This window comes from Calidris pugnax, unplaced genomic scaffold, assembly GCF_001431845.1.
Source record: "Calidris pugnax isolate Ruff unplaced genomic scaffold, ASM143184v1 scaffold68, whole genome shotgun sequence".
Classification (NCBI taxonomy): domain Eukaryota; kingdom Metazoa; phylum Chordata; class Aves; order Charadriiformes; family Scolopacidae; genus Calidris; species Calidris pugnax.
This window is the reverse complement of record NW_015090921.1, coordinates 1713291-1725022: the sequence shown is the minus strand read 5'-3', so window position 1 is coordinate 1725022 and position 11732 is coordinate 1713291. Positions and strand designations below refer to the sequence as shown.

At 48.4% G+C, this 11732-nt stretch overlaps 3 protein-coding genes across 4 annotated transcripts in view; 1 reads left to right on the top strand and 2 right to left on the bottom strand.

Annotated features, from left to right (window-relative positions):
- Positions 1 to 146, bottom strand: part of CELF1 (CUGBP, Elav-like family member 1) — a 61211-nt gene extending 61065 nt beyond the window's left edge. The window contains exon 1 of one of the 2 annotated variants that reach the window (XM_014950190.1): positions 70 to 146. The gene's annotated coding sequence lies outside the window, so the exon portion shown is untranslated. The remainder of the gene's footprint in view (positions 1 to 69) is intronic. The other variant, XM_014950180.1, reaches the window with a different exon arrangement.
- Positions 147 to 245: 99 nt separating this feature from the next.
- On the top strand, positions 246 to 3440 carry PTPMT1 (protein tyrosine phosphatase, mitochondrial 1). Its single transcript, XM_014950200.1, has 4 exons — positions 246 to 487; positions 560 to 640; positions 1762 to 1953; positions 3187 to 3440. The coding sequence occupies exons 1-4, from the start codon at positions 317 to 319 to the stop codon at positions 3316 to 3318; spliced, it is 576 nt and encodes a 191-aa protein (XP_014805686.1). The 5' UTR covers positions 246 to 316; the 3' UTR covers positions 3319 to 3440.
- A 161-nt stretch (positions 3441 to 3601) lies between these two features.
- Positions 3602 to 11732, bottom strand: part of KBTBD4 (kelch repeat and BTB (POZ) domain containing 4) — a 9858-nt gene continuing 1727 nt past the window's right edge. The window contains exons 2-4 of the mRNA XM_014950178.1: positions 8440 to 9060; positions 5807 to 5913; positions 3602 to 5223 (exon numbers count right to left, since the gene is read on the bottom strand). Coding sequence (XP_014805664.1) covers positions 4363 to 5223; positions 5807 to 5913; positions 8440 to 9031 — 1560 coding nt within the window. The 5' untranslated portion in view covers positions 9032 to 9060 and the 3' untranslated portion in view covers positions 3602 to 4362. The remainder of the gene's footprint in view (positions 5224 to 5806; positions 5914 to 8439; positions 9061 to 11732) is intronic.

Here is an 11732-nt window from a genome sequence, read left to right as displayed (position 1 = left end):
GCTCCGCTCCGCGCCGTCCCTGCCCTGCCCGGCCCGGCCCGAGCTCCTCCTGGCGGCCGCCGCCCTCACCTGCCCCCGGGGATCCACCCGCGCCCCGCTCGCCTCCCTGCGCCGCCTCAGGCCGGCTCCGCAAGATGGCGGCGCTTCCGGGAGAGACCACGGCGGCCCCGGGGTGGAGGGGCCGAGGCGGCAGCGACGCGCCCGCCCCCCTCCTGACGCCGCCCCGCTCTCCCGGCCCCGGGCTCCCCCGTCTCCTCACGCTGAGTGCGCTCGTCCGGGGCGCTCTCCCGCCCCTCGGCCCGGCGGTGCCCCCGCGATGGGGGTGGCGGAGGCGCTGGGCGCCGGGGCGGCGCGGCTGCTCTTCTACCCGACGCTGCTGTACACGGCGGCGCGGGCGCAGCTCCCCGGCTCCCGCCGACCCTGGTTCCACCGCATCGACGGCTCCGTGCTGCTGGGGGCGCTGCCGCTGAGGGGACGCAGCCGTGAGGTAAGGCGGGCGCGGCGGGGCGGGCCGGGGAGGGCCGGACGGCGGTGCCCTGACCCTGCCCCGTGCCCGCAGCTGGTGGCGGAGGAGAACGTCCGCGCCGTGGTCACCCTCAACGAGGAGTACGAGACCCGCTTCCTCTGCTGCTCCCCTCAGGTGAGGCTGGGAGGTCGCCGGTGTGTCGTGTCCCCCCCCCTAACACGCACACCGGGAAGGGTCCCGTGTGGCGCCGCCGGGTCCCGGCGCGGGGGAGGGAGGCTCTGGCCGCCTCCTGCCGCCACCCCGGCAGCCACCGGCCGAGTGCTCTGACAGCAAAGCCTCTTAGCCTTCCCCGTCCTTAAACCGGCCGGTAAAACTGCGCGACAAAGCAGTGAAGGGTGAGGGTGCGGAGCGTGACCCCGGCGGAGAGGGAAGGGCAGCGCTAAATCCACCGGCATCACCGTGGAAATACAGGAGCGCCTTGTTCCGGGAGGAGATCCCAGCTCCCTGCCTTTCCTTTAGCCGAGCCACATCTCTGGGCAGTTCCCTTTAACTTCTCCTGAGTCAGCGCTGAGGTTTCCATGCATCCCCTTTCAAGGATTGACGCTCAAAGTCTGTTTACGACCCCACTGACACTGGACATTTAGGACATTGAACCGCTGGAGCGTGTCCAGAGGAGAGCCACCAAGCTGGGGAGGGGTCTGGAGAACAAGTCCTGTGAAGAGAAGCTGAGGGAACTGGGCATGTTTCGTTTGGAGAAGAGGAGGCTGAGGGGAGACCTCATTGCCCTCTACAGCTACCTGGAAGGAGGTTGTAGAGAGGTGGGGGTTGGCATCTTCTCCCAAGGGAATAACGACAGGACCAGAGGGAATGGTCTGAAGTTGGGGCAGGGGAGGTTTAGATTAGATATTGGGAAGAATGACTTTCCTGAGAGGGTGGTCAGGCCCTGGAACAGCCTGCCCAGGGAGGTGGTGGAGTCACCATCCCTGAAGGGATTTAAGAAACGTGTGGATGTGGCCCTTCAGGGCAGGCTCTGGTGTCTGAGAACATTGGTTTGTGTCTGTTTGTGGGTGGTGTGGGGGTTTTTTTTTGTTTTTGGTTTGTTTTTGTTTTGTTTTTTTTTTGTGGTTGGACTCAATCTCAAAGGTCCCTCCCAACCATGAGGATTCTGTGATTCTGTGAACTTTCCAACTCTCTCAACAGGTTCTGGGCTTTCTTTCTGGAAAAATATGCAACCCCCCCCCACTTCCCCCCCCCAAATAAAGTTTAACTGCTCGAATCTGCTATGTCCATTTCAGGAATGGGAGGCAATGGGAGTGGAGCAACTGCGTCTCAGCACCGTGGATCTCACGGGAGTCCCCACCTTGGAAAACCTCCACAAAGGTGTTGAATTCATCCTGAAACACCGGGCGTGCGGTAACAGCGTCTACGTGCACTGCAAGGCAGGGCGCTCCCGCAGTGCCACCATGGTGGCAGCGTATTTAATTCAAGTAAGAAGGATTCTGTGCTAAGTGGGGTTTATTTTCATACAGTCTGGGTGAATACAGCCAGCCTTTACAGCCTGCTTTTGCTCAAGAAAGCCTGAGCATGTACAGGTGCATTAATCTTCCATGATATATGGAGTTTGGGCTGGAGACCTGTTTTAAAAGAGAGGGATAGCTGGGCCCCAAACTTACATTGCTGTTTGTAGAGTGTGCAGGGTAAATGAACAAGTGAAACTTAAGTGTTTCCTGAACTGTGGTCTAAGCTTCCTTTGATAATCTAATTTACCTTGTTCATCCACGCTTATGATGCTGTCAAGGTAATTGCTTCCTGGCAATGAGCTGTTGGTGAAGCTGCCATTTTAAGTAATTTTTTCATTCATCTGTGCGATCCGCATCTGCCAGCTCCGTTATTAGCACTGGCAAAGACCTTCTGATCTTAGGGGAAAGAGAAACTGTTGTTGCAACACAGCTTTGAAACACATGGTCTGATGGTATCTGTTGCTGGTTCTGGCAGAGCAGTCAAGACTTCACGAAGCTGCTCATTTTTCTGGGCTGTTAATATAGTAAGTTCTCAATGGGTCTTGAATGATTCTGCTGTTCTTAATTCTTTCTATGGAGGGACAGATTGAGAAGGGAATAACAAGTCACGGGTGAGGGTAGGTTTACTGAGCAGATAAACATCCATTGTTGTTGACTAGATTTTCTCCTTGGTTAACTGAAAAGGCGAGCCTTTCTAAGCTTTTCAATAAATACAGTTTGGGATCAAGCGACCCCTTGTCTGCTCTACAGACCCAACTGGGTAAGCCAGCACTAAGAACAAAATCCCACCCCTGGATTCTTCTGTTGGTGTTATTAACTGCTCCCTAGAAAATTTTCCCTTAGTGCTGAAAATTTTTGAAGTGCTGAAGTGCCATGGGACTACTAGTAAGGTTTTAAAAAAAAACCTGAGCTGCACTTTTGCTGTGGTCTGGTGGGACCAGGACAGGAAACTATTCACAACATGATGGAAGCATGAACCAGAGAAAATGGAGGTCCCAGGCAGCAACCATCTCACTTTAACTGAGGGACTCATTTAACGAGCTGGCATTGACATTCAGGCCCCTCTGAAAGGAACACGGAGTAAACCGAAGGGGCAAAGCAGTAAATTTTCTCACAACTCTAGTGTTGCCCGTAGCCTCCAGGAAGGCTGTTATTAACTGATACAGGGATGGAATGGATTTTCAATTTCTGCCTTTTCAGCTGCATCACTGGAGCCCTCAGGAAGCAATAGAGGCTATTGCCAAGATCCGTCCCCACATCCTCATTCGGCGCAAGCAAGTCCAGGTCCTGGAAAAATTTCACAGGAATGTGATCGCTGGGACAACTGCATAGTGTCAGTAAGAACTATCAAAATCTCTCTCAGCTGCTTTAAAAAACCTTATCTTTTAATGACCTAAAGAAGGCTTAAATGTTGTACTTCTTGACTGTCAATAAAGAAGTTTTTACAGAAATTACAGCATGTTGGGCTGTTTCATTAAACTTTCTTTCCTTACAGCTAATATCTTAGTTCTCCTGGAGCCCCGTAGTTCTTCTCTCCCACACACAGTGTCAGTGCTGAGCTGAACTGCAATCCACAAGAAGTTCCGTATAATTTGCAGGAAAGGAAAAGAAAAACTTTTGTCTCGGCAGAGACTTTATTCAGATTCTTACCCAAAGGGTTACAGTGCCAACAGAAAGGGGGAGGAGGAAGTGGTCTTAATTCCGTCTTTCACCAACACTATGTTATGATTACAGGTGGGGATTCCCTGGACAGTAAAGGAAGCCAATACTCATAAAAACGATCTCCCTCTTTATGCTAAGTGATGACAGAGCAGTAAGCAAGTTCCCAGTTTGCTACCACTCCTCTAGGAGAAGTGCTGAATGATGCAACCTACTAAAGGTCTTGGCGTCAGCTCTGGAATCTGCTGTAAATATTTCTGCCAGTCCCCCCCTTCTGCAATAGGGACACAGGAACGTTTAAATGGGGACATCCCTGGAGGACACAGTGCACACCTAACTCTGTGACTGACATGGCAGCAACGCACAGCCTCCCAGGCAGTTAAAACTACCAGTCTGGGCCAAGGAGGATGTTGTCCATACGCCGTAGGATTTGTTATTGGCAGACTGGTTCCAGGCTTAAAAAAGCCATTTGCTGCAGTTTGGGCCTCAAACACAAGCAGCTTATCATCGAGGGATCAAAGTAATAGCATTTAGTTCATCTGAAATCTAAGATGCAGCAGTTCAACTTCAATAGTGCTATGTAAAAGAATAGGCCCACAGCCAGAAAGCCCGTTCTGGGGGTCTTTACTGGATCTTGTGAGTAACTGGGACCGGTGCTGAGGGCGGTGGGTGACTCTGAGCTGCCCTTTCTGTCACTGGGGCCCGTTTTACCCCCGCTTAGGCCAGGACAAACTGCAGGTTAGTGAGCAGCACTTTGATGCCACTCGTGACCGTTACGACAGAGGTGGCTGGGTTAAGTTTAAAAGTGTTTGCGTCGCCCTTTTTATAGCGGTCGCGAAAGACGTAGATGCTGCCGTTGCAGCTGGCGATTTTCCAGAGGGAGGGCACGGAGCTCCAGGCATCGGGCAGGCAGAGCCGGGTGAAGCTATCCAGAAGGGGGTTGTAACAGAGCAGGGAATCCCCCTCGGCGACGATGAACACCACATCCTTGTGCACAGCAGCGTGCATGCGCCCCGCGAAAGGCAGGACGTATGGCTTCACGTGGCATTTCTCCGTGTTGGTATCATAGCACTGAATTAGCCGAGAGGGCTTGGTGAAGAAGTCCAAGTCATTTTCCTCCCCGCCCAGCAGGTAAATGACACCGTTAAGGTTTACACCCGCAGCTCCGGAGACTGCCACTTCCAACTGGCTGGTCTCTGTCCAGACATTGTCTCGCACTCTGTAATAGATGACGGCGTTAGAGAGAGTGTCCTGGAGAGTTTTCCCCCCCAGCGAATAGATTGCATCCTTGCTTGGAACGGAGACGAGGGTGTGCTGGAGCCGGTCGCGGGGCAGAGGGGCACACCATTCCCAGTCTATGGTCGCGTTGTTGCATTTCCACATGCGTCGTGGAATGGAGCCACCAACGACGTACAGGTCGCTGCCGTGCTTGCAGGCTGCGGTGATCTGGTGACACAGGCTGTTCTGGCCACTCACACTTATGGAGTCATCATCAGCACAATGCAGAGAGACAGCAAGTGAATGCGTACGCGACGACTCCTTTCCGATCAGGTAGATGTGAACATTTTCTCCAATCACCTGAGAGAAAGGAGGAGCGTATCAGCAGGACTGGACCTGTTTACACAAACATCAGTGATGCCCAGGACCGAATTTTTCAGCTTAGGACCCACCTGTGGGCCTGAGGTGTGCGACCTGGCTTCCCCAGTCCTGCCACCCTGCAGTGTTTAGGATCCAAAACCTCAAAGCCTTTTCAAGATACCAGCCATATCTGACAGCAAAATAGCAACAGACTTCACTGGAACCCAAGTGTCTGCGTTTCAGGTAAGCCTCCCTTACATCACTGATGGAGTTATAATTTATAAGGGGAATGCCCAACCCAGATTTCTGAATGGTCTCTGTGGTAACTGAGCATCTGGTGAAATGAGTGATTTGTGGCATTGCTCCAATCACAAGTGAAAGCAGCCTCAGGTTAAATTTAAAAAGCTGCCAGTGGGGTTTCTACTTATGACAATGAAAGTATTCCTCACGCAAGCACCATGAGTTTCAGTAACGTTTGTGTTTTGTGACTTTCAAGTCATACCTGTGAGCACAATACCCTGCCTTGGGAAGTGTGAAACCAGCAAATGCTACACCAACCCCGGAAAAGAAGGTCTTTTTATACCTTCAGACTCGATCGCAGCGTCTCCGAAAAGCCCGCTCGCTCCTCCTTGTTGAAGTTGATCCAGGTTTCTATGGCAACCGTTGGGTTCTGAGAACATGGAACGCCATCTGCGGTTTGGGGACAGAAAGGCAACTATGATATCTACACAAAAGTATACGTGCTCAGGAACATCCTTTTCCTGCGACTCCCTCCCCCCAACAAACCCTGCATTCTAGAGAGGAAAGAAAGCTACAGAGGTTTATAGATTTTGGCAGGCATGATGAGGACTGCCAGCCAGACATTTACATGGAATTAGTTTGGATCAATAGCAGAAGACAGCTGCCAGATCTTAAGCACTTTGGATGAGTTTCAACAAAGGAACCTACGTCCGAGAGAAAGAGGGGCAAGAAAGAGAACTTCCATGCTTTGTGATGATGAAAAATACTTCCTTATTTTAGCATTTAGGCAAAAAGATTCTCTTATTTGAGAAGCTCAGCAGCTGCCTGCCTTTCTGGCTGGTCCTAGAAAACCTATCTAGCAAAGGTCATCTGCAGACATGTTCCTTCTCTGAGCACTGCCAGACAGCTGACCCTCAAGACTGAACATCTGGTGTTGCTGCTATCCTCTTAACATTTGGAAATCCCCAACCAGCTACCACAGCTTTCCTTAGCAGTGTGACAGCAGCAAACACTCAACAGGCTGCAGCAGGCTTCAATTTGTTTCCAGACATCATTGGAAGTTTTGGTTATGCCACAAACCATTGCATCATCGTCATTACCTAGAAGATTTTAGGTCTTTACTTCCACTTTGAAAGCCAGCAGCTATGCCTGGATCCATTGAAAGGCTTCCCTATGAAGGCTCTCTGATTTTGTAGTCTGCTCTCATGATAAAATCTGAATTCAATGACACTGAAGTCACCAAACAAATTCCAACACTTTTCTCTCTACTGGAAAGGAGGAGGAAAAACGTGGAACAAAAGCAGGTATTTCAGCTCTGTTTATTAATAAAAGGGATTTCCATAAGCGATCCATCACATGTCGTGGTTAAATGGAAAAACTTTTATTTTGAAATGGTTCCTAGAGTGCAACAACAGGTAAGCTTAATAAATTACTGTTACATAAAATTAATTTTAATCCTTGCCACTAATAGCTTCTTCTATTTAACTCTCTATTAACCAAACCAAGATGCAGGAACTGCAAGAGAAAAAGGTTTTCCTTACCAGCAGTAGGAGATGTTTCAGATGTTAACCTATTTCATAAGCTAAATAAATATTGAGTAATGGGATTCTATATATAGAAATAGATCATGCACAGAGAAAAGTTTTATTGAGCGATTATTTTAATTTAGGACTAAAACCACTAAATGCCATAGTCCTAAAACTATCATTACTACCTGGAATCTCTAAGAAGTTAAGGGTGAATGACCTCTATGGCTTTGTTTCATGATTTTAGGAATTTTATTTTTTTTATGAACTCACAACCTAATTTAAAAACTTTACCTAGATAGTTATCAAAATTAATCTAATTTTATTGTAGGGTTTTTTGAGCTATCAGTACTTAATAGGTTTTTGTCTGTGAATTTCTTTAGATGCAACAGAGATGATTCAATGCTGTATCTGTAAAGGCTCCCATATGCACAGCATCCACTTTAAAGGCTATTTTAAGTCTTACAGACAGATTTGCCAGTATTCCAAAGAAGCCACTCACTGTAGGTTTATTGTTGTAAAAGCATATAAAACACATGACACACAAAGTATAATTATTTTCTCATCTACAAAATTATTTAAGTAAAGCACAAAAGGGGCAATCTCTCTGGTCCCAAGTCCAGCACATTTGAATGTATGAGCTTCTACTACATTCTTGCATCCTCTAGCAAGGATACATAAATGCACAAAAATGGAGTTGTGACTGCAGCATCATGGAGAGGTTTTCAAGTACTGGCAGTACCCACTAGGGCAGCAAAAAATATTTGAGGATTGGTGGCAGCTGGACTAAGTTGTTGATGTGTTGACACATCCTTCACAACACTGAGTCACTGCATCCATTACTGTGGAAGGCTATTACGTTTACAAGAGGGGCAATTACTGTATTACCTAAGATGTTACAGTGCCTACAATGCCTCTATTTCAGTCAGCTGAGTGCCTACTCTAAATAATTTTAATAATGATATACAATTGTTAATAACATTGTCTAAAAATACAGCCTTCTTACAAATGTTGAGTTGCTGCATTCCTATGCTAAATGATTACTAACTAAAGGAAAAAAAAAAGACTTTCATAAGATGTACATTTCTGGTAAGGCTTCTTTGTTCTAATCTTAATGCGAACAAAAAGACAAGAAATAGTTGGAAGTTATTAAGTTATGTTTAAAAAACCTGTAATACTTCTGACCCATTGACTTGGGAACTCCTTGGAATTACCAGCATCCTCTATGTCCCTTTTCTATAGTTTAGATGCTTCGTGTCCAGTAACAATTAATAGGGTGGGTTTTTTCCAATTAAGTTACCCAGAATGTTTTGCTTTGCTTAGCTAAGCCTCTGAATAGACAATGATTATGAAAGTTTGGATCTTTCTGTCTATTTTGTTCAATCCCTGCCCGACTCTCGGAAAGCCTCCTTCTACATCCACATCCCAGCTAGTCTCAAGAATTCCTTACCTGTAAGGATGTCTGTCAGTAGGCGGAGAGGCAGGTGGAGGAACTCCTCCGTGTCTTGCAGCTGGGACAAATGTGACTTTGCACAGTGTTTGGCAGCTGTGTAGAGCTCCACGTCGCTGTGTTGATCTGCCAGCCACATGACTTGCAGACAGTTCCTAACCTGCACCGTCCGGGCCAGAAAACGGGAGCACTCTTCAAAAAGGGCAGTCAGCTGGTACATGTCTGCCACTTCATAGGTTTCCTGCAACTCCTCTGCCCTCAGCTTTACAGTCCCGTGGTAAATATAGTCCACAAGCAGCTGAAAGACACTCTCACTAACGTCCTGCAGCTCAATCACCCGGTTGTGGGCCTCCTTTAGGTTGGAAGTGAACATGGAACGAAAAAAGCAACTCTGAGCCGAGAGGACCAAACGGTGCAGCTGGAATTCTTTGCCTTCCACTGATATTGTAACATCAGCAAAGAGCTCATCCTCCAAGCATAATTTCATAATACCCTGGGCCACGCGGCCTGAGTGGGAGCGGTCGGTGAAAGTGTAGTTCACAAAGTAGTTTTCTTCCGCAGAGGAGCCTCCAGTCTCTTCTGAGGAGTCCATGGTGCTGCACAGATCAGACCTCCAGCAATCTGTAAAATCACAATAATTATATGGCATTCTTTCTCCACTAACGAGATTATGCAGTACGTCAGGGTACAGGGAAAAAGCAAACATACTGGTAAGAGGCCAGCATGTTTTAGACTGAATACAAATAGCGCAGGCAGAAACTTTTGCTTGAGCTTCAGAATCTCAAACACCAAATGAGAAGTTGGCATAATTAAAATTATAATATATACCAAACTTCCAGTACAGTGAGCATCACATCCCAACAGAACGGGGAGACGCGCGTATGTTTTTCACCACTCATTTCACCGACACAAAGAAACGCAGCAATAATTATTCAAGTGGAAAGTCCAGCAGCCACCCTAGAAAACTCCTGAAGCCAAGAGAATGTGGCAGCGCCATAGCTGGGCTACATGGAAAAAGGATTACAGTTTCATACTAACAGAAGAGCACAGACACCAGTTTGTGTCATCCAAAACCAACATTAAGGAATCTGTGCGGTGGTATCAAGTAAGGTGACCTTGCTTCTTGAGAAGTCTGCCAGACATAACCACCAGTCCTTCAAGCCAACCAGATGAGACACCTGATGGTTAGACTCAGTCCGTTAATGCGCCAGACACCCTCAGCATGGAGAATTACCTGTTAGATGTTGTTAGCCACTGTTTCCCAAGGGGCAAGGAGAACTCAATTTAACAGATAACACCTCTTAGTAGGTACCAGAGATTGTTTGCAGAGCTCCAAGCAGTTTGTGGGTCAAAAAAGCTTCTGAACCAGAGAAGAGTCCTTGAAGAAAAGAACTCTTTTTTAAAATGGCTCTTGACAGCATTAGGAGCACATAGATGCCCGGCTGCATTCACTTTAAACCTGGCATTACACCTGAAATATCAGACATGGCGACTGATATCACAAATTTCATCAATAGATGCCCGGCTGCATTCACTTTAAACCTAGCATTACACCTGAAATTCAGACATCATGACTGATACCACAAATTTCATCCATAAATGCTGAACATGATTTCCCATGCAATACTTCCCAATGATGGGATTTTTCCCCAGGAGATTCATGGTTAACTCTTCCATGCTTTATTTTGTCAAACATGCATTTTCTTGCAATAGCTCTGCTTGCTACAGGAAGGCTCCTAAGTTCTTTGCTCACATTCTGTTCATGGGAAGCAGTGTCTACATTCCTACTTGGCTGGACAAGGGCATCTCATCCCTGATGACGTTAAGGCCTGCCTTAATTGTACCCTCACTGTGATTTTACAGTAGTTCCGGTCTGTCTGAAAAATACCTATACATTAGTCTGTAAGAGACTGAGGAACTGCAATTAGCATCAGAATACATCAGAATCGGAAAAATACCTATACATTAGTCTGTAAGAGAATGAGGAACTGCAATTAGCACCAGAATACAGCAGAATCATAGAATTGTCTAGGTAGGAAGGGACCTTTAAGATCATCTAGTCCAACCATCAACCTAACTCTGGTAAAAGAAAAAACCCATCACTAAACCATGTCACTGAGCACTATGTCAACCCATCTTTTGAACACCTCCAGGGATGGTGACTCCACCACTTCCCTGGGCAGCCCATTCCAATGTTTAATAACCCTTTCAGTGTAAACATTTTTCCTAATATTCAACCTGAACCTCCCCTGGTGCAGCTTGAGGCCATTTCCTCTTGTCCTGTCACCTGTGAGTTGGGAGAAGAGACCGACCCCCCCTGGCTACCCCCTCCTTTCAGGGAGTTGGAGAGAGCGAGAAGGTCTCCCCTCAGCCTCCTTTTCTCCAGGCTGAACACCCCCAGCTCCCTCAGCCTCTCCTCACAAGACTCACTCTCCAAACCCCTCACCAGCTCCGTTGCCCTTCTCTGGACTCACTCCAGCACCTCAATGTCTTTTTTGTGGTGAGGGTCCCAAAACTGTACACAGCACTCGAGGTGGGGCCTCACCAGTGCCCAGTACAGGGGGACCATGACCACTCAAGGCCCACTCACCCTGCTGTTCGAGTGCCCAGTACAGGGGGACCATGACCTCTCAAGGCCCACTCACCCTGCTGTTCCTGACACAGGCAAGGATGCTGGTGGCCTTCTTGGCGTTGGCCTCCGCCCATCGATCCAGACATTGATACCATTTTTCCAGCTTTACTGACTAGCAGCCCATCCTGCAGACTGGCTCCTGCTTCAGTTAAAGCTCTTGACTTTTAGTTAAAGTGCTGGGAAGCCGCAGCCCAGGAGTGACCACGCAGAGCGCCAGGATACAGACAGATTAAGGATGCTGCCCTCCTGGCACAGAGGAACCGGCTGTCCCCCCACCCCCCAGCATGACTTCCAGAGGCCTGGTGCCAAGCCACAAAGCTGCTATAGGCTACCATAAACCTTCATTGTGTACACAAAGTTCCCATTTCCATCTGTGGCATCGCCACGATAAAAGAAAGATAAGGTGCAGGAAGAGTGAAGTGTCCCATCCAGCAAAACCTTACGCTCGGTGCCGAAGTGATGACCTGCCCTGTGCCAGGCCTGAGGTGAGGATGGTGTAACCAACCCCTGGCACCCCTCCTCCCTCCCTCCCTCCCTCCCTCCCTCCCTGACAGGGTCGCGGCTGCCATGACAACGCCTGGCATCGGGGATCCCAACCGACAGCGACATCCCGCTCCGGGGGCGGCGGGGGAGGAAGGAAAAAAAAACCACAAAAAAAACA